Below are 23,642 nucleotides of genomic sequence, written 5' to 3'. Positions count from 1 at the left end.
AGCTCTCTCCCTGCTCAGCCAACAGGCCAACAGTGACAAGCCATCCTTATTCTACAAGTCATCTGCAGGAGTTTGCATGCGACTGAACACTCCAAGACATGGGGAGCCAAAATGAGAAGGTCTCCGAGTGGTCTGTAACCAGGAGACAACAGCTGCAAGTGCTCATGTCTTGCTACTCAGCTGCAGGGTGGGCACCAACCCCAGCTGGCTTGTTTTCGTCCTTTGCCAGCCACACAACATAACCCTAAAACAGATCTTGCTGAAAGCCCCATGTAATTCAAGGGAAACAGGCTTTAATTCTAGAGAGGTATCCTTGAGGGACATCTCAGAGGTCTCAGCCTCTTTCTAAGCAAGAGCCTTTAAAAACATTTCTAAGGTCTCACCTCTGTGTTGTTGCTTACTACCCAACATGGTGCAAAAGCACAGGCTTTATTTGAGATGACATTTACTGTTGAGATTGCTACTGGTGGATTTCCATACCTTGAAAGTTCCCTGCTGCTGCAGGACCTGGGGAGTCCATTTGCCTAAAGCAGGGAAGAGCAGAAGCCAGTGAAACTGAAAGGAAAGGAGACCTATGCCTTACCTTGCTCAGATTTTGGGGGGCTGCTAGCTAAGGAAGCAGAGGCTCTGAATTCTCCCTCAGTGGGGAGTTAGAGAGATGACCCAAAAGGCTAGACGAATAAAACATTGTCCAAATTTATAAGTAAAGAGTCCAGGAAAAAACGTTTGACTTTTTTTTGAGCCTTCCTCTGCCTTCTGAGAGATGAAACTGATTATTAGCCTTAATGGCTCATGATTTATGTAAGTTTCAGCTGCTAGCTTTTTATATTAGAAAGCATTATTTTACCTGTCTAGTCCACCTACAGAAAAGAACAGGCTTGTCAAATTCAAGGCTTCTTGCAAGGTTTTATTTTGGTTTTAGTACATATGTAATTTTATATAAAAGCTCATATATAAAAATCTATACACATATAAATTTATAGTTGTATGTATGTGCAAGTAGAAAAATAAATTTAATTATATATACTGACAGAATGTCCCAAAAGCTTCAGAATTTCTCTGTATTTTCTCATTTTCACAGGGTTAAGGGGTCACTTTTGAATGTGTTACTACATTTTACATGTTTACTGTACAGGTCTTCTGTTGTCTCAGCACCTCCTCCAGTGTTCTGGTACCAGAGAAAGAAAGGAGCCATTGCCACCAAAAATAAGTTACTGTTGAATACGTGAAAATACTCTTCCAACAGGCAGGCCTTAAAAGAGGAAAAGCTACTCATCATACAATAAGGGTGGTGGGGGGAAGACTAGCAGAGCTTTAGATTCATTTGAGCTCACTGCAACCCTGTGAGCAGATCTAAGTTTAACACAGGCCCAGAGGATGCAAAGCCCAAGTCAAGAACAATAACTCACTTCATGTCAAAGCCCAGAGAAGAGATTTCTTTTGACAGCTCCTGTTTCATGCTCCCAGTGAGCTTACTGGCTTCCTGCACAGGCACACGAGCCTGACCTCTCCCATTCACCCACAAGCTGGCTGCACATAAAATGGCCATTAATTCCAGCTGGCACATGGGTTTGGCTGAGGCCCTTCCTTCCTGTCAGCAACAGGGAAAGAGAGCCAGGGGGACGTGTGGAGGGATGAGATAGAAACAAGCAGCAGTCCACAAGCTTCCATTGCAGGCTGTCTGGTTTGCACCTCTTAATTGATCACCTACAGTCACACCAACATTTAGGCCAAAATACTTAGAGCTGATTAAGATCAAGAAGCAGCATATTGTCCCCAGAAGCATGAACCGCACAAGTAGCAGCACACTCTTGATCTGGTGAGAATTTAAGAAATGAAGCATTCCAAAAAGCTGTGTTGGAAAGTAATAGAAATACTTTTTTTTTTTTTTTTTTTTTACAAGATACTAACTTAAAACTGCTTTTGAAAAGGGAACACACTGGACATAACCTTGCAAGGTTATAACTGAACATTTACAAGCCGTAGGATCCACAGGACTAGCTGGTTTGCTTGTAGTGGAACAACATGGATTTGAAAGGAGATATGGACACTGATCTGCATGTAGGACTTAATTGAGAACAGAGCCAGCTGTCAGTAGAAACTGCCACAAATAAACAAAACATTTGCTGTTGACTGTATTGCAAATCTTTGCTGAAACTTTCTACATGAAACAGGTCACCAGGCTCCTTAACACAAACCTGGCAGTGGCTAAACTGGCCTGAAGGGCTTCATTAAACTTTGTTTCCTTACTGAAAGGTTCAAACTAAGGACCAGACAAATAAGCAGTGAAAGCAGAATGTGGTGAATTTAACTGTAAGAATTATCACTTATTCTCAACTGTCTGATAGCTGGCAATGGAAATTTGTTTGTGCAATGCAGAAGAGGTAACAACCAAAAGCAGTCCAACTTCAGATGCTCAGGATCTATAGGACACACAAAGCCAGTGGGGTTTTGTATTGTTGTGGGGCAGTCAGTCACCAATTTGAGTTACAGTGCAGTTCTACAACACTAAGGTAGAAATCATACATGCCTTCTCCAAGCCAACATGGAGGTGGAGATGACTTTCCTGGAGAAGATATGCAGTACTTACTGCTACGGGGCAGTTCTGTCATGGAATTTTGTTTATTAGAAGAGCTAGGAAAACACCTTTATTTAAAGGTGGTTTTGTGCATTCATTCTGAGTGTCCAAGTAGTAGACCTATGCAGTATAATCTGGCCATTAGTTAAAAACTTCATCTTACGCATTCTCAGACCCAAAAGCTGCATTAAGTTTGAAGTTATTGCCATTCTATAGACTGCCATCCTCTCTCCCAAGTGTTATTATGTAGACAAGCCTGGAGAGTATTTAAGCTGAACTCACTTTGTATAACCGTAAAGAGTTTATATATTGCCATACAAAACTTTAGGTTTCCTTAGCCTCAATAGCCAAAATTAATGTCACAGCTGTTGGGGGACCAGTTCAACCCAACAATGGCTGGACCTTAAACCCACTTTAAAATTAGATGATTGGAAATTAGGTGTGAGGATTAAAAGAAGCCTTTAAGATGAATGAAACAGCTTTCAGAAGTGATACATGAAAGCAGATGGTTAGGAGACAAACTTTTCCAGCTGACAAAACAGATTGAGAAGGAATGCAGGTAGTCAGCAGTCAGTATCAGAAGAATGGTAATGCAAGGAATTCAGGTGGGAAAGATTTCATTTGAAAGCACAGAATAAAATCAAAACATTATTTAATTGCAGGCAGGAAAATAAAAGTACTCAGGAAAGGGGATTTAGGTATTGTGCCATGTGGCTGCAAACCTATCAAGCACAAAATGCAGTCAGAAATATTTAAGTTTCTATAACTAGTTTTCACGTGATTACAGTGGTGTTTACTTCTGCCATGCCTCTCAGATTCCATCAACTCTATCATACACACTGTCTCTTACAAAGTTTAACATGAAAAGTCTTAGAAAGTGTTAGGGAAGAGATAAGAAAAAGCCAAGTCAGATGACAAGGCAGGAATCAAGTGCTTTCTTTGTAGAGTATCTCAAAGCAAAGTATCAACACTACTCCTCACTTCCAACATGTTTTATGACAAAGATATCCATCTCTCTAAAGTCTGAATCTAGGCTGACTAGTTAAAATAGATAGGGAACTGTCTGTTCAGTTGTGAGGTTCTTATACACTGAAGTTATTCTAAAAAACTAGTGATAACTCAAAATTAGATTTAGGCACAAGAGTTAATTTCAGCAACATAAAATCTAAACCAGATGGTCCAGGTGTAAAAACCTCAAAAGAAAGGCACAACCATTTATTTCTGTGAAGATTAATTGGAAATCTGCCATAAATACTGAAAGCTATCATATTACAGCATCATTGAACAAAGGGCAAAAACCCAACTGTATTCCAAACCGTTTGTATTCAAAATTTATTTTTAAATAAAGAAAAAAGACAGTGATTTTAAATAAACATGGTATATTCTACACATCTGTAGATCAACACAACTTTACATTAGCCATTTTTAACTTTTAGTTCTGTTGCAGCATCTTGTACAACATTTGACAATGTTGGTTTCCATTTCATAATCAACCAAACAATACCAAAAGGAATCTATTTGCTTAAGTGAAGCTTTATTTTTCATGACCAAAGATGGCTCTACTAATACAAAAGCACCTGTTAAACAATTATCCCCACCTAATTTTTTTAAAAATGAAGTCCATTCAGCCTTTTTGGTTCTGTTCCATTGCCTGCATAGAAATCGGCATAGAGCTAAGTTGAGAGCTAAGCTTCACTTTAGCAGTGCAATGAATGGCATCAAACTTCATGAAACAAATGAAGATACAAACATCAGCAAAATTCAACTATGTAAAAAAATATTAAAAACAAGTATGTTTTTATGGGTCACAACTAGACTAGCTTTCAGTGTGCAACCTTCCTCAGGAAAAGTGCTTCTTCCTGATTCATATGAAAAGAATGAAGCATGCATCAAAAGCCTTTGTTCATACAGAAATGCCCATTAGAAGAGTTCCATAAGGCAAGAGATACTAAGGTGGATGAAGCGTTTTGGCCCAGAGTATGTTTTAGGACATATACATACATGTTACACTTGTGTAGCATATGACAGGTAAAGGATTGGCTCAGTAAGGTAAAAATGTCGATTTTTATAAATACGTATTATTATTGCTAATATGCTACACGTTATCATCCAACTTTTAAAGCTGCTTTGGTGGCATTAGCCTTGCAATTAGCAGCTCATATTTGTGGTGACAATATGCTAATTCCATATGAAGTAAAGCAGCATAAATACATTTATGAAAACAAAAGGCTTATGCAACATCCCTCTCTAGCTTTGCTGTGGTTTTTTTTATTAAAAAGTATTCAAAGAAAACAAGTCCAGTTCACCACAAATTAGGAAGTCTCACAACGAGGTTGGAAACCAAGCTACAGGGAGCAGAGAGGGGGAAAAAAAAAAAAAACCACACAGCATGCATTATAATCTAGTCCTTTTAGTCATACCACTGGAATACAAAAGTCCAATTTAAAGGCTAGACTAACAGTAGAAGGCAAAAAGCCAAGAGTAGACTTTGTTTGATATTTAAATTAAGATTACAATTTTAATCAGTAACAGCAAACTCACCTGGCCCTTTAATATATTCACAATATCTACTGCAATTGAATACTTAATTATGACTAGTACAGGTATGTATGTTCACTTTAAAAAGATATTAAATACCTGCATCATGAAATTACATTCTTAAGACATTGTGTAAGAAAATAGCTCATGTGTGAAATGTTTCTGAAATGTATTTCTGTTCCATTCTACCCCCTACTACATCCCATACATACATCCCCACCCCCCCCAAGCATTCACTCACAGGGAAAAACAAACACCCCTTAAAAAAAGGATGGAAATATTGAAGGGGACCAGCTTGGCTAGTTCCAGCACAGTGCTTAACAAGGTTCAAGACAGAACCAGATCAGAGTTAGCCAAAAGTTGCCCACAATACATGCCTGACCAGTAATTCCTTCCAACTCATTCTATCAAACTCAGTCCACTTTTGGTTCATTGCAAGGACTAAAATATTTCATATATACATATAAATACAAGACTCCAGCTTTACTTTAGTTTGTTTTTGCAAAGTGTTTTCACTTTTATGTTCATTTTGTTCTGCAGCAACTACAAGAGGTAGGCATAAAGCATTTAAGAGCTTCTTTCCCAAGGTCCTGTTACTAGCTCAATTTTGAGGGATAAAACAGAAATCAGCTGTACTTCTGATTCTACTAGGTACAGCCTTGTACAATCCAGCAGGAAAATAGCTATGTGAACCCTGGATTTGCTAGGCTAGCACACCATGGAGTAAGAAGCTGTTCATATCCAGGAGGATACTTTTTTTTTTAAAATAAGAGTTTACTGCAGAGCATTCCTATAGAAAGTAGGTGTCAAGACCAACTCTCTCCATTTTTATTTATACATAGGATCAAAGTATCATTTGGCCAAGACTACAGATGTATTTTCACAGATGCAAGTGCCATGCAAAAAATAAATTAAAGAACAGATACCAAAACATACAAGTAGTAAAACTACTGAAGGTAGATTTTCTTAAAAGTATTTATACAAACAATTTGTAATACTTTTCTCCCCCCCTTCTTTTTGACATTCAGTTACAAAACTGTGGCTATACATCAAGAATTTCTTCTGCAGTGCCTCCACAACGTAACCTGTAGCGTCCTGTCCTCCAGCTGATAGTGGGGTCCCACAAAGCAGATAGGAAGATATAAATTGTCATAGATTCTCTGATGAACCAAGCTACTGCATAATCGAGTTTTGAAAAACACAGAGCGCCACCCTAGAAATAACAAACCCCAAGTATTTAAACATACTGATTATTCAAAAGGAATTTTAAAGTAATTTAAAACATTTGTGTTACAGATAAATCTATCCTGAAGCTTATTATACAGGTTTACAGTTACAGATATCAATAGAATACTTTTTTAGTAAGCCAAGAACATTTTCCTGTTCAAACTATAATTACCAATATTAAACATGAGGAGCTTGGCAGAATGACCCAGAAGGTTTGAAGAGAAACTTTTACGTAAAGCAAAAGGCAAGGAAAAGTGACAATTTCACGTTTTTCTTTTTGAAGCTTTGTAAAACTCTGTTCAAGCAGACACTGTTTTTTTGCCACAGACCCCAGAAGAATAGCACCTAGATAGAACACTCCTGCACATTCCCAGAGGAGTGAAATTCAAATAAATAAGCCTTTGGCCTATTGCATAGAAAAAGTGGGACTAAAAAAAAAAAAGCTTATAGCCTCTATATTTTCATTCCTTTGAGAATTTCCAGCTACATGCAGAGCTGGAAATCAAAGAGGTTTCCGATGAGTAGGCACAAAGCCCTTTTACATGCTGTGCATAGTGAGAAGAGTAATCAGAAAGGTGACTGTTAAACTGACCTTCTGGAGACCTACAGAATAAACACAAGGCCTAACTTTATTTCCAGTATGTTTTAAGATTACCAAATGAATATTTTTCAGTATGATGAGAACTATTTGATAAGTTTGAATACACAATTATGGATCAGATTTGGATAGAACATGGTCACAGCTGAAAGTAGTCTAAATAGTTCCTACAGCATTAGAAGAACAAATGCTGTTCTGATTTGTGAAATCTTTCTACATTAAAAATTTTTTTGAGGCCTCACTTGCAGTGATGGGAAGATTTTATTTTCAGACATAGGCTACAGCTGTTCTGTAAGTCTTATTACCAAAATACAGTGAAAAATGTACATATAGACCTCAACAAATATAAGACAGTGACAACTAAGATAAAAGAAAAAAACAAAATCCCACAAAGCTGCTGTTCTTGTACTATTAAAAAAAGCTTTAAATTTCTGGATATGCCTAGGTAGAGCAGACTGGAAATGTGAAGATTAAGGGGACAGATAGGCAAACTTTCAGAGCCTAGGCAGAGGCAGGTGCACGTAGGAAACAAAGATATAACCAACACATTTACTCCTTTTTGTGCTACTTGAACTGAAACTGGAAGTCTGAGAAATAACAGAATTTGACCTGTTATTTCCTTGATGACAAGTGAATTATTTCGTTGTTATAATTAGGTTTAGCTTTTTGCTGAAGTAAATGGCACTAGTAACTTTAATAACCTTCAAAGAAAATGAAGCTGAACATACCTGAACACCTTTTAGTTGAATGTAGTCAAATACAAACCATGCCAAGCAGTGACACATGAAAAATACCATTATATCCCATCTAAACACATGATGAGCTGCCCATCCAATAACTAGACTGGCAACAAAGCACTCTGAGATTGGCTCACAAATTATTGTGGCAGGCAACATATTAATTCGCAGTTTAGCCCACCTAGAAGGGAAAAACAAATAATTTCTGACTATGCATTGTTCTTTATGTCCTCTTCCCCCACCTCATCAAATGATGAGCCATCATGGTCTTTTCTGACAATGTTAGTTTAATCTCTAATTTACACCTCCAAGTAAAATATTGCAAAAGTTCTCCCTTTTAAAAGATACCAAGTTTTGGTTTTTTTGGGGGGGATGGTGGGGTCAATACCTATACTTCTGTGGAAAGTCAGTGCCTCTCTCCCAACACTAACAAGAAGCATGCATCAAGCTATGCAGTGGAACTTCAGCATTCTATACATTAGATGAAATTAACTTGGAAAACATATTCCCTGTCATTATCAGGTTACCTACATCAGAAGCAGGTGACAGGGGTGGGTGGGAGACGAAGTAAAGATTAAAATTTTACCTGATCATTCTGGACTGAAACTGAGAAATAGAATATGAACCAGAGTTTTGCATTGCAACTTGTGTGGCCATTGCAAGTTTCCAGCCCCTGAAAAGTGAATTTATTATTATTTAAAAAGTGCAAAGGAGATAAGAAAACAATTGGAAAACACACACCCAAGAATTTTATTAGGCTTGAAAAGTTTCTTTGGCAATGTGCCATATTATTACAATGGGTATAAGCAAAAAAAATTAAGTGTATTTATCAAATCTCTTCATTAGAAGAGAGCAAATACCACATGAATAATACTTATACCAAGTTCTCAAACTTTTTTCTAAAGGAATAGACAATTATATGGTTTAGTTATTTCTGAAACACTATATTGATAGGACAAAGCATGTCATAAGCATGTTTGCGGTATACACGTAAAGCTGACCTGAACACCTATACTTATAGTATGTACCATGTGTTTAAAAAAGATTTCAGAGCTATCTTACCGGTCAGCTATAGCTTTGGCCATAAAGTAATCTTCAGCAATGTATTGTGCAAAAGCTATTAGTCCTCCAGCTTGATCCAAGACATCCTTCCTCATCAAGCATGACATTCCTGTTACACACTTAAAGCCAGTTAAGTTGGCTGAAATATATGACCTTGGATGTGAAGTTCCAAAATAAACCTGACAAAACAAGATAAGGCTTTTAAAACTCTATATGTATTTATGCAAGCACTACTCACTGACACTGTTTGGAGGGAAAAAGTGCTTAACATAGCCAATTATGACAGTGTATTTGGAAAGATCTTTACCACCAATCTAAGAAATCTAGCCTACCACCAAATCTGAGAAATTTGGTAGTAATATTGTGTTTTTACAAATCTTTAAGTGGATTTTAAGTCCACATATTAAACTACTATATTTTATTTGTTATTTAATTTCTAATTTATTGAGGTTGTTCTCAGGCAACACATTAAAACTCCATTAAGTAGCTTACTAATCTCTAGGATTAATGTATTATTTGGTGATAGCTGAGAGACATGCTGTCTCCTTCCTCTTGTAAAGATTAACTGCATCACTGCATACATGAAATTTCTTACTAAAATACTAATACACTGAGGATTAGTACATACACAAGTCTACTTCCTGCTGAGGAAGTTTCTCAGCTGACAATTGCAGAAAGTTGAGACAGTATTAGAGGAAAACAGGATGTAACCCTTACTTGTGTTCTACTCTCCTCAAAGGCTCTGTTTATAACCCTTCTGGAAAATGGATACTGTGTGAGCTGGACTTTGTTCTGACTTGTCATGGCCATTTCTGTGTTCCTTTTCAGACACCAAAATAGAATTAATAGCCCTTTCTGACAAAGCATTAGAGCGAGCTCTTCAGTTTTAACAAATTTTCTTTAATGAAATCCATTGCTTCCATCCTGTAATCTTTGTATTGTAAGCTTAAATATTGAATCAATGTTCAGAGCACCACAGTAGAATTTGAGCATTGAAGTTATCCTAAATAGTTTGAAGTGTGACTGCAGCTGAAAATACACATTTCTCCACTCAAAAGGTGCAAGAGGCATTATACAACTTTTAGTCAGCAAGGTCTTGCAAAAAACCCCCCAAACCCAAACCAAACCAAAACCAACAAGATTGCACTGACCTGTTCAAGAGTAGCAGCAAAACCTTGTCTGTCTGCAACATAAGGAAGCCCATGGACCAAACCTACTTTTTCAGTCATTTGATTGGCCATATCTGTCAGTGTGTCTGGTGTTACTAAGTGACAAATGAAAAAAAAAAAGAGAGTTCATTGAGGAATTCTGTCAGAAACAGACTACTGTACAAGAGACACTAATTCTCATTCTATTACAATTATCAAGAGCACATATACTTTGATGCACAGTATCTTGGAGGAACAAAGTTTCAGAAAAATAGTAATAGTGATTAACGTCGTTATTATGATCAACAACAAATACAATGGAAACAGTTTGAACAGTATTTTTTAAATGGATTTTCACCTTTAATTAAACATTTTTATACAATGAAAATATTTTCCAAGATTTTTAACTTTCATTTCTACTTGTGATGCTCAGTCAAAATAATCTCCGACAACTGCTTGCCTACAGACATCCAAGCAACATAACAGCACATTACAACACACACCTACCTCTGATTCCACTATCACAAATCCATACGAGATCATACTTGGCAACTTCATAGCCAGGCATTAAGTTGTTGATCTTGGGGTTGATGCCAACCTTCTTGCCACCTAAAAAATACAAACATCATACACAAATAACATATGGGGTTTTTTAGAACTCAGTATATCTAAATATTTTGGATATTGAGTCTAACTGATGAACAGTAAGTTTTTACCCATCAATTCTTGAAGTCCACTTCTAAGAAAAGGATTTAAATTTTAAATATTCCTTCACCTCTATATTTTAGATCTTACTATAATTATGTAGAGAATTAAAAAAAGAACAAATATTCAAATGCTTCCTCAATTTGGCAGGGTAACAAGGTTAATGTAATTAAAAGGGCAGTAGAACTACAAACTTTACTACATTCTGTAAGGTAAATACTCTCTATCTCTTATTTCTTAAGACTACTAATTATGACCATTATACTCTACAGTAATTTTAGCAGAAAAATGAAGGAGCAGAATAACACTCTTCTGCTTCCAACTGACAGACACAGCCCAGTTTGTTTCATGTCAGAAAAAACTCTACTACCAAGTTCTAATATCCCTTCCCTCCTCTAATTCAAATGTAAAGTGAAGAAAGAGTGCTACAGTCTAACCTGATGAAAAAGGATTGTTGCAGGACCTCAAGTTCAAATACAGCCACTGAACCAAGTCACTTCCAGTATATTTAGTTCAGTGCGAATACAAGGTTTAAATTGCTGTTTCAGATTTAGAAGGGAAAAGTTGTGGGGGTTGCATAAATCATTCCTCGTAGAGGTTTTTTTTTTTTAACTGATGCCACAGATTGTGACTACAAGCTTACTTCTTTACCCTAAACTGATGATTAAGCAACAGAACTAACATGGGCTGAACAAGATAACTATTTATTTTAGAATACTGTATATGGAGTTGAAGACCTAAAAACATTTTAGAAGTAAGAGTCCCACCTTCGAGTTGCACTGCTTACCTATGAACAGTCTAGCATCAACATTTGGGTATTTCCCAAGGAGCTTTTTGCACACATCAATAGCTGGATCATCATGATCTTGTACACAGAGTAGTACTTCATACTAGTAAAAACAAAAATGTATACACACACACATGTATTTACACACACACTTAATATCAATATGGTCTAGGGAATAAAGCTTAAGAGTGTACCAAACTGGAAAAATAAAGAGCACCATTACAGAATTAAAAATAAAACCAAAGGGGTTGTTTTACAGCTAAATAAGACTATTTTTTAATGCGCAGCCAAGTACTTGTGAAAAAAGAACCAAGCCTGTATCCCAATAAACTCTTCTATTGAGGAACATTAGTTTTCCTGTTATTGGAAGGGTTTCTATTAGGCATGAAGCAAGACATCCTGGTATACAAGGTAAAATTTTTATTTCCACTTCCATTTTTGTTCACATATGAATCTTAAATTGAATCTTATATTCAATGAAATTACAGCACACAAAATATTAAAGGAATGGCATTATGACACACTTGACTGCATACCTCTGAACTACACCTTCCTTTCCTTTACTTTGTAGATACAAATGCAGAACAGCGCTGGAAGACAACCCAGAGACCAGTATACACACACTTAATTGTATAATAAAGCTAAGTTCAGGAACATGTATATGCATTTTCCTCATTAATAGAATAGTGGTTAAAAAAAGAGGTAAGGCAAAGCTGTAGCTGTTTCAGCAATCAAGCTGCATGCTTGTTACACATGAGCTACAGGCAGTGTGTGAGGAAATAGCATTGTAAGAATCACTCAACATTTTGAGACAGCTTTGATGGAGATATTTGTTTCTGCATTAACAGCAAATTCGTTGAATACTCCTTACTTTATATAACCTTCCTCTCACCCTGTTAAAATTACTGAACTATTGCAACAAGTTATCAGAGCTCCAATCCAGAGAAATGAAACAGAAAATGCAAGTTTCTGATCAAGATACCCAGAAGCCATTTTTTACAGTCCAAGATTTAAAAATTCAATCCCATTAAAAACAATTTTTTGGACCTTACAGCAGTTGTACTTAACTGGTGATCAAAACAATTCTTAGTGTCCCTTGTACTATTCTGTCACCTCACTGAACTTTATTTCCAGTAAACTACTTAAGCTGTCTGTGGGCTCGATGACAATCTTTGATGTTCTTGTTCAGTTAGAAGTATTTCATACAACAGAAAAAGTTAAATACATTCTTCTGAGAAAAACGGTATTGTTGAACACAAAAACCCCATTGACTCTCACTGCATTCAGAATATTGTAGAAAATTAAAATCTTAACCATTAAATGGGAGTTGGTAACACTTGGTCTAACACTACATACTATCAGACCTCTCAGAATGCAAACTCAAAGCCAATTTGCCTAACGGCCAAGCAACATTTTATTCTTATTTTACCAGCAAGGAAAATGGAATTTAAAGGGTGGAGACCTGTCTCTAAGCAGACAGGTCCTTCCACCACAACAGAACAATCCTGACACCATGAACACCATAGAAATCACCAACTGAAGAGGAATTAGTTCTTTATTGCTCATCCAATTAAATATGTAAAAGAACAACTATTTTGCTAGTAATGAAATAACTAATCTTCAATGCACAATTGCAATGACACTTCTGTATCCATATTCTCCAAGAAATTCAACCAGAAATAATAAAACACTTTGACATTCCAGTATTTGAAGAGAGAATTTCACAGTAAATACTTTGTTACTGCATACAAAGGCCAAAGAACTACAAAATGTATGACTAAAGCAAAAGAAATACAAAGATGCTTATCTACATAAACATTACAATCAGTTTCATTTGGACAACATAAATAGAAAGATTTCTGCCAAAATTATGATATGCACAGTAGGTAAGATACGTCATGACTTTTATCAGTGAACAGTTAAGTCATGCAGTTTAGAAGCTGCATAACTGGCTTCTATGCAAAACAAGATTATTTCACACATGAGGTATCACAGAAGAGTGTCAGAGAATCAGTATTGCTGCAGGTTGAACTGAGCTTCACTGGAACAGGTTTAAGATTATTCTTTCCTCATAATTTCTCCCTGGGCAGCCAAACTTTGAATACCAGGCAATACTGTTCTAATTTTTGAGGTGTAATGCCAATCTCAAATTAAGTATTTTTGTAGTTACTGCGTTTTCAAACAGTTTGGGGATCTTGCTTGTACTGTATCACCTGTGCCCCAGTAAACTGAAGCATTCATACCGCCATTTTCACTCTTTTTGGGAAAAATTGTCACTACTGTTATCTGAAATTGATTTATATGGAGTAGCAATAATTTATATAGATGGGTGGCAATCTTAAAATATCAGAAGTAAAGGTCAAGACTATCTTTCAAAACAAGGTTCAGCATAACTGTTTTTCTGAATTCTCAAACAAATTGCATTTGTAGTCAAATGTTTCAGCTGCATAACATTTTGATGCTCATTATAGTCATAAAATAGATTAAAATATTGTTGCAGCTTCTTTGCACTGCTTGCAATATTGGCATACACAGCATGCCTCAAGTATGCTTTAAACTGATCTTGGCCACATTTAATCTTTATTGCACTTTTGTTGAGTCAAAAAGATTCAAATGCTCATGCCTGAAGCTTTTCAAAAGTCCCCAAGCTTCATTACAGAAAAAGTATCCAACTTCTAATAAGTTCCAAATGGTGGGTTGGTTGGGTTTTTTTGTTTGTTTTACACTGTCTACTGAGCAGTAAGTTTAAAGCTCTTAGAATACACAAAGGAAACTTGCTGTACAGCTTACACATACCTTTGACTTTTTACAACTGAAGCAGTAGTATCGGAAGCAGTTTTGAGAAGAATTGAGAAAAGAGTTTTTAAAGTAAATTACACGTTTTAGATTTCAGGAGATATGCAGTAGGAAATATAGTCCTTTTTCCATCCACAGGAGCATACACCAAGCAGTGAACAATGCAGCAAGCATTTGCAGATTTCTCCATTAAGTTGTAAGCTCCTTAGAGCAAGGACAACATCTGACACACTTATCACTTATATTACAAAGTCAAACTGTGTTCAACAGCAAATGTAAGCTTTTATTAACTATTTGTTTCCCAAAACTGATAAGTGGCTTGGAGACTACCCTACCTACCAACAACTGGTGAAGTACACCACTTCGTCATTAGGCAATTTTTTGTTAGATGGGACATCAGTAAGAACCACAAGAAAGTTTCAGTCTATCAGTTAAGTGTTCTCTTTTAGAGGACCTGTTACGAAGAAGTAATTAATTGGGAAGGGTGTCTGGCCTCTCAAACAATCTTTTATAGATCAGAAGTTTTCATACTGCTATGAACACCACAATATGGGAATAATGATTAAACAAATCTCAGTGAAGTGTAGAGTATGTTTCACCCCTAAGCCTTGGTCATGTTCCTTTATAGACAGCTTTTCAAAAAGGAAGAAGTTTTGTTTACAACATGTAAAATGTGTAATCATGCATTTGTGGAAAGAAGAACAATCCAAGACATTATCAAGTTGCATGGTTCTAGCCCAAGCTCCTGATAAGACTTTTGGAGGCATGGGAGGAAAAAAGACACTAAATAGTATACATACTTTTGGATAATCCAGTTCAAAGAAGGTTTCTAAGTTGTTAATCAGGTTAGGATCCACACCTTTTAATGGCTTTAGAAGTGAAACACCAGGAAGCTTGCTATATGGCTGTTTGTCTGTGGCTTTCTTATTGAGGTGGAGGCGTCTGTAAGGAGAAATAACATATACCACCACATAAAGAACATATGCTAGAGAATTCCATTCAAAATACAGTCAGAACTAAGAAAGCTTGGGAGTTAAGGTTGTTGCAAAAAAATTAGTTTTGGTTGTAGAAACAGCAGCTATTTTTGTATCTGACAGTTGATACATCAGAGGCAATGCCTAAAACCCTTTAGCACTGTATGTAGGTTAAATTCAACCTTATTCAACTTCCTAGACATTTCAGATTAATGCATTTTGTACAATAAGAGTATAACTTTTTTCGAACTGCACAGGAGACAAGATTCTTCTGCTTTCCTCCGTAGCATTAAAACCTCATAGTGTTATAACAGGATAATAAAAGACAATTTACTGTAGGGCAAAAAAAAGAAAAGGGTCAGGTGCTTTTCCCTGCATTAAGTTATGCAAAACTTACAGCAAGCTGAAAGCACAAGGGAAACAGTCGATCATACTAACAAATTTGTTAACAAACACCTCCAAGAAAAGGATAGGGATCAGTCAACTGTACTATAAAAATTCTAGAAACTGGACATCAGGCTGGATCAGAAGCAAACAAACTGAGTACACAATTCTAAAGTCACTAGTAATTCAGCAATTAATATACAAAGTAAATTGATGATCACGTCACAACTCACTAACATGAATGTTTAAGCCTACACTCCTGTGTGAATGAATGCGAAATTAAAATCTGAGAGTTTGATTAGCCAGTAAACAATCAAATTTGCATCTATATATTTTAAGTAACTGAAGAAAAAGCATTTGCTGAAGCTTCACATTTGTAAATTAGTGTATATACTGCATACCGTAGTTCTCTAACATGCACAGTAGTCAAAGAATATTTCATTGCAGCATGTACCTAATGGTATCAATTATTAACTTAATGACTTTCCCACTTGTAAATTTACAACATGCTGCCTCAAAAAAACCCAAAAATGGGAACAGGGTTGCTTCATAGAATGCTTCATCCTGGTTAAATGATTACAAAAGTTCCTAGGAAGCACGGTCCTGAGAAGTGTGCCTGACCAAGTGAAATTACTGAACTATGAAGGAATTACACTAAGAAGAGATTCCAGTAATTCCCTAAAGGTATTTTTTCCTGAAATGGGACAGCAACATCACATTTGTTACCTCATCAGCTCCCCCCACCCTCCCAGCATGCTCCATTCAGGCAGATTTGCAGCTGGACACCAGGGACATAATGCCATCACAAAGAATAAACAGACTCACTAAAAAGGCAGGACAAGGCAGATGATGTCCTTGTACCGTTATTGAGTCCAAGCCTCAGCACTGCAGAGGTAAACTGAAATAGTCTTGCTGAGCAATTAACAGCCAAGGGACAGTAAGAAAAGTAATAGTTCAGATAGCTACCGCAGACAAAGATTTCATTACCAATTTTCACAAACATAACAGCAAACAAGGGCTTTAGCACCAATAAGAATGAAGAGTCTGAAGAATGAAACTTTGACCAGGAGGAACAAAAGGTAGGTAATGCAAGGAAAAAAAAAAAAGTACTCCATTTAAAACAGACTGTAGCAATGCACATAAGTTTGTACAGAGGCAAAAGCCTTGATGAACAGAAAATAAGATAAAGAAGTGGCAGAGTAAATGGAAAAAGGTAAGGAGAGAAAGGATGAAGATGGACTTGAGGCAGGACTGTGATAAAGAATAAGCACCAAGTGATAAAACTGCAGAATCTTGCAGGGCATCATATTACAAACCATGCTGTCACATGGGATGATGCAGGTGATTGAATTACATGAGGAAAATCCTACACATGGCATGAGAGAGAAACCTTGGAAAACACACAAATGAAGCATGCAACATTATCAGAATCTATTCAGCTATGAAACACCATACAGAGACTTTCGACAGAGTATGGGTCAGTATGGTAAGACTGTCTCTAACATGCTATTTTAAAAATAAGGTTCCAGTTCACATTCTATTCATAATGCTGCACAGAAGTGGCAGTCTGCCACACTGAGAGCACTGTGGTATTGTGACACTAAGGTAAAGCAATTTCCACACCAGTAATTGCAATGCTCTGTTAGACTCTATGGAGCAAGAGGCAAATTAACAGTAATCCAGATCATTTTACACTGAGAAGGACTATTTGTGAAATGGCATACTCTGAAGAGGAATTAAGAAGTTACAACTGAAAACCTACCATCACCAGAGAAACAGACCAACCATTATTAAAAACAATTTACAATATTTCAATTAAGGCTAACATTTAACATGGAAGTGAAAATAGACTTAAATTTAAACAACATTAACATTGTTGATACAGGTATGTTCTAAATGAAGTTGCATGTTACAGAACATGCACCAAAGTCAAGTTAAGATGAAGCAGTAAGTTGGTATTTTTGAGCACTAAATTGTGGTTATGGTGGTTCAGTTCTCTCAGACACATGTTGTGATGAGTGGTCTTCATTACCACAAAACATGTATGATTGGCACAGTTCAAAATCATAAAGGAAAGCAACCCTTTCACAAAGTTTGTATCATGTATAGAATAGTATATATTATTTTGCATTGAAATCAGGCCAAAGCAGTCAAAAACACTAACTATACAGATGTATTTGCTTAATGCATTTTTTCCTACCTCTGCCTAACACAGTAAGCTGCTGAAAAACACTATATTGGGGAATGTATAACAACTTTGAGCTCTGAAACTGATGCTGCCAGAGCACTATTTAAAGGCACTTTCAGATCCTGTGTGTGAAAGACCAGTACTCAGGTTATCTATAAGCACTTTCACACCTACATATTAAATGGATCAGCCTGCAATCCCTACGTAGTGAAACTGTGAAATTCCTTTTAAGCAGTCTGTTGCTGGTGTATGGAGGTGGGAAAAGAAAAAAGCAGCAGCATGCATAATGGTGTCAGAACCTATAGTTCAACTATCCTATATCACTAAGAGGCATCTGAAAATTCTCAAACTTAGTTCCTTAACACAATAATAATTAACCCACAGAAGTAACTAATCTAGACTTTTCTCAGAGAAAAAAGTATTTCCAAAGACAAAATCCAGGCTACTGAGTTATCACTGCGCAGTATACTACATGATGAATTCTCACTAACTTGTATCAAATTAAGCAACAAAACTTTTTTTTTTTTAAAGGCCAAGACTCCATTTCCTCCCCCATCTCTAGCAAGAACAAAAAGCTTGCTACAGTAGACAGACTGCTGGGTCTCTCAGCTAAGAGAGTAACATATGCCTTTTAAAAGCAGCTGAAAAAACATAAACACTCTTGATTCACTCATTTCAACCTTCCCTCAGCAGCTACTTTACTTAAATAATTATCCTGTTGGGGAGGTAAGCAATTCTTGGTCAGAAATTTGTAACAGATACTTAAATATTGCAAGACAGCACTAACAAGATGCAGGAAGGACTGAAGACATCCCTTGAAGGCTATGGTTCCACAAGCCATTGAGATACACTTACAGATCATTACTTCTGAAACAGGCTGTTTTTCTACTTCTGAATTTACACACTCCCCCCTTCCCCAGTTTGTTTTCATGTTAGTGAGCTGAACCATCTCACACCAGTGTTTGTGGAGTGTTGGTCTGCTATGGGGGAACAGACAGGAGATCTCTGCTTGAAAAGGAGAAATAAAATGTAAGATTATCCTGCTGCTTTTGGCAGCAGAAAAGTAAAAAGGATGAGCTCCCCATTTCTTTTTAACTTCTAATACATATCTTGTGTTAAAACATTTCCAGAAGTAGGTACTTTCATACACAGAAGAAAGTTCAATTTGCTACAGATACATCACACTGGTCAGTGCATTAATACAACAAAGATAGATTGAGGAGTTCAAGTAGTATTACAGACAACCCCTACATTCATGGAAGGGTTACCAGCACACTTACTTCACAAAGACTAATATTTGTCCATTTAAAAACCCTACCATGTTAATGTAATGGTATAAAGACAATTCCATATAAGAAGGCATAGCTACCAAATAAGTTTCCGTATCTCACAGCAGTAACTTTTTATACAGTCATCTGACCATTTTACAATTAAGTAACCAAGAACACTTTTTATATAGAGATTGTACTTTTATACATAAAAACATATGCATAATTATATATTCATATATATAAATAAAATCTTATTCCATATATTGGAATCATGAATTCAAGACAAAATTTGGTATGGGAGCTACAGTACAAGTTTTTGTCTGCCTGTGAAGGCAGAAGGGCAGGGGTCTGCTCAAGCAGCCTCTCTCATAGCTCTGGGCCACCCCACCAGGAAGCAGAAAAAGGCACTAGAGTTTGGAGGCAGAGAGAAGCACAGGAGGACTCTGACACAATTAAGCCTGAATAACACACTATTGTCAAGTACTTATTTGTCATACTACTCTACCCAGATTTAAGCACACAGACATACTACTGTGCATTAAAAGGCCTATCACACTATTACTCCTTTCTAGAGAACCTCTTAGACTTCAGATAGATTTGAAAATTGCAAAACAGATCAAACAAACACCTAGCAAATGGACAGAATTCTTCCTAAAACAAGCACTAGATGCCTTGATCTTGTTTTCAGCCTTCTCCCTAACCCTCTAGAGTGGAGCTTTATAACATAGCTGAACCAGTTCAGCTACAGGCTACTGCTCAGAGGCACTCCCTCCTTCCTTCTCTCCCCTTTTTTTTGGGATGTGCTGTGCTTCTCAGTGGTGCTGACATCTGTCTGATCCCACAGTGACCTAGTTGAGATACTTAAACCACCACGTAACTATTACCCCATATGTAATGTTAACATTTTGTTAGTTTAACTTAGCAAGTATACAGTTTGAAAGGATGTGGCAATATGACCATGCAGCTTCACTAGCAGCAAAGATCCACCAGTGTTCCTTTTCCTCTGTGCTGCCATCAACACCAGCCAAACATGGTATCATGCCACTACAATCCTGCTTCAACTCACTCACTCAACAAGAAGTTAAATCTGGCTTTTTTCCTCCCACTTCAGGTTGTCTTCTGCCAAATTAGAGTTAGGGCACATCAGGGAAGGCTACAAGAAGCTCCAGAGCATGTTCAAGAAGGTGGCTGTGAATGTGCTACCAAGATCATGGGAGAAGAGGAGGAATAGGGTCTCCTCCTCAGACTTCAGTGGGCTTCCAGAAGAGCCAAGCTGCCCATGGATGAGCAGCGTAAGCCCACTAACCATGGAGTCAGAGGAAGACCAGTATCAGCACAGAGGAAGCATCAGGGGCACAACATCTTCCTCTAGCAACGTACATAAGGATTTGGGTCAAGCCCCTAAAAACTCTTCCACAACCAACTCTGCATCACAGTTTTCCTTTATAGCATTCACTCCCTTATAGCTTGTTCCCTGCTCTTATTTGCCTGCCAGAAACAGCTAACTAGAATTCATTACTAGTAGAAAATTGCCAGAGTTCATAAGTGACTCTTGAAGTAATACTTAAAGCATGCCACCATTCTACCTCTCTTGGCTGAAAGGAAGACATCTCCCCATAGAAACATGCTGGTGGCAGTTCAGGACACCTTTGCTTGGCTGCTGGCCTGGGTCAACGCATACCACCAGTCAACCAGTGTTCTCAGGTAGGTAGTCTTCCCCATCCTCCACTCTTTGCCATTGAATTGGATGTAAGCAAGCAGCAGATGGACACATGGCAAGTCAATCCACCCACCCACTAACCTAACAATTACACAAGTGTCAGATACAACAGGTGGAAAGTAGACAAATCTGAAAAAGAAACGGGATAAGATTCAAGTGCCCACTTTGTAGTACAGACTTACTGTGGCTGTTTACCAGCAAAGAAACAGTCATAGGTTTGTGCATGCCTGCAAAAAACTGAAAACAAAAAATGTAATCCTATGTTTGCATACTAGAAGTTTATGTTGAAAAGCATGCTGCACTTGGTTAGTGCTTTGTTACATGCCAGCTGAGGGTAAAAGGGAGACCAAACATTTCATTAACTTTCAATGCATATTTTCTCCTGTACTACACATACCCCACAGACAAAAAAGAAAAGGACCTTAGAAAACAATGCAGTGAAATCACAACAGGTAGCAGAGAGGAATGGGAATGATTTAAAAAAAAAACCCAACCAAACCTTAAAACAAGCTCCAAAATAGCAAATGTCAAAGCTTTTTCAATAAAAAAGCCAAATTAAAGGTCTTGAGACAGAACTAAGAACCTAGACAGTGATCACTAATTTTTCCAGAAGGTAAATTTTCTCAAAAATCAAACATCAATTTGCTCTTCCAGTTTTGGAAGTAGTAGTGTAATCAGTGGCTAGTAATAAAGACAAAAATCACACAACGCAGAACAGTAGAAATCCTATCTAGTGCTATCCGGCATTTTGAATTTGAAATCTTCATACACAGCTGAAATTCTTTAAGAAGCATCTTCCAAATGTTATGACAAAAGTAGTGTTCAGTAGATACAATCCATAACTTGATACCATCTTTTTTTAAAGGGGCATTTAAACTTTTCAAACATGTTTTGGAGTTTTAAGCAGAAAAATACCTTATCATTCAGGAAGAAGAAAGAGCAAACACTATAGACCTCAGCTTAAAAATAGGAAACACTCCCTTTTTTTAATCTAGAAATTCTTCTCCTACTCCCTTCCCTGCCCCCACACCTGCATGATTAAAGAAACAAACAGGCTCCCATACAATAGATTGAAGTTAAACCTGGAGCAGTGGGAACCCTTTTACTGTCCAAATCCTAGATCATTTACAATTCAGCAAGCTGAAACAAAAACACAGCAAGTTGCCTACAACACAGCCATTACTGGATCATACTAAGCATTAAAATGAACACACAGTTTTCCCATGTAGTCTGTCTGCAGACTGCCATCAAAATAGCAATTCATTCCCTGTTTCTGCTTTCCCACACTCTCAGCCTACTGGTGGCTATAATCAGTCAGTGCCACAAGATAAATTGGATCAGCCTGCTGATCAGCACAACTATTCCACAGAAAAAGCTAGCTTGCTGATCCGAGTCACCACACAACCACATGCTCACTAAAGGCAGATTAGAACAGCAGAAATGTTTAGAAAGGTGTAGGGGTGGGAGGGTATTTGGATTATCCCTTTGAGCATCAAATCAACAACCACTGAGGCATAGAAATAGAAATACTTTTTGATATAGACTCCTTGCAACAAACATTATGCAGCTTCAGAGCACTGCATCCAACATGATTTGCAATTTATTTATGAAAGCATCTCCAGTGGATGGCAGTAACTCTGGGCCAGATAAACCAACCACAGCAGAGCATTTTTAGTACAGGATCAACCCCTCAGTGTTAAGTATGGGATCTTTTAAAACACAAAGCTTTAGAACATTTGTACTCTGATACTACTCAATTTGTCTTTGACTTATTTTGCGAATCTATAGCATTAAAGTAGCTCAGCCCTAATAATTTCATAAGGGCCACATTTAAATGACAACATCATATGCTAAATGGTGTCTAATGTGCTTCCTACAGACCCCAGGTTGCTCCTTACTGCTCCCTTTGTGCCAAAGATACCTGCCACCCATCAACATTTTCCAGTTTCTTCTCCCTGAAAGCTACCAGAACAGTTAACTGCCAGTAACTGAGTTGTGCTAATGACTGAACAGAAACTACATTAACAAAATCATAAAGCAGATACCATGCCAATATTTTTTCTTGATTTTCAGTGGATGACAGGCCATTATTTAACTCAGCTGCAAATATTTCCAGATTACAAGACAGCATACCACTGAAGCAGAAATCTTACTCAAAGACCAATTCACAGAAGTTTGAGCACACAGTTCCAGGCCCTACTACCTCCAGTTGGGGTAATAAAAAAGTTGCAAATCTTGTCTGGACTACACAATTGTCAGCAATACAGTATGAGTGCCCTCACGCCGCAAATGGCTTAGAGACCTTGAATAAGTTTCCTATAAGAAACATCAGAAACAGAAAAAAATCTTCAAATGAGTATATTAAAGTAATACTTCTACACTCAACACCATATTTGACAGCATTTCAGAAGGGCAATTTTTATCTTTCCAGCAGATATAAGCCAGAAAAAACTGACTTGGTAAATTTCTCCTGTCTTTTCTCTAAAAAAACCCCACAACACACAACACTTGGTTCACAGACCCTCAAAAGCCACATTTACCTCCCTCACATAAAACAATCTGCTTGGAAATGCTGTTATGAAACACATGTATCACCTCTGAAAAATGCTTAAAAGGAAGTGTGGAATATCTTAATTTTGAAACATCTCATTAGTATTTCAACAGGTTAACAAGTACAACCCTTGACACTGTATTTCAACCACCCACTGTATCACCTCATACTGTGCTGTCAGTATAGCAGGCAGCACTGAAAAGCAGCAAAACACCCACAGACTCCTCCAACCTGAAAATCCTGTCTACTCCCCCGTCTTCCCTAGCACATCACAGATATCTGTGATGATGAAGGCAGGAAGAATTTTTCACTTTCTTGTTGCTACTCCTGTTATTATTAACCTTTAAGAGTTCAAAATATATGTTCTCATGAAGGAGA

General features: G+C 37.2%; 1 protein-coding gene across 1 annotated transcript in view; it reads right to left on the bottom strand.

Moving 5' to 3' along the window:
• Positions 1–3,940: 3,940 nt before the first annotated feature.
• The window catches only part of UGCG (UDP-glucose ceramide glucosyltransferase), a 29,542-nt gene continuing 9,840 nt past the window's right edge, over positions 3,941–23,642 (bottom strand). The window contains exons 2-9 of the mRNA XM_054810317.1: positions 14,977–15,118; positions 11,381–11,483; positions 10,396–10,497; positions 9,892–10,004; positions 8,741–8,919; positions 8,265–8,351; positions 7,670–7,859; positions 3,941–6,329 (exon numbers count right to left, since the gene is read on the bottom strand). Coding sequence (XP_054666292.1) covers positions 6,159–6,329; positions 7,670–7,859; positions 8,265–8,351; positions 8,741–8,919; positions 9,892–10,004; positions 10,396–10,497; positions 11,381–11,483; positions 14,977–15,118 — 1,087 coding nt within the window. The 3' untranslated portion in view covers positions 3,941–6,158. The remainder of the gene's footprint in view (positions 6,330–7,669; positions 7,860–8,264; positions 8,352–8,740; positions 8,920–9,891; positions 10,005–10,395; positions 10,498–11,380; positions 11,484–14,976; positions 15,119–23,642) is intronic.

This window comes from Grus americana, chromosome Z (genome assembly GCF_028858705.1).
Source record: "Grus americana isolate bGruAme1 chromosome Z, bGruAme1.mat, whole genome shotgun sequence".
Taxonomy (NCBI): Eukaryota; Metazoa; Chordata; class Aves; order Gruiformes; family Gruidae; genus Grus; species Grus americana.
This window is presented reverse-complemented; position numbering and strand designations above follow the sequence as displayed.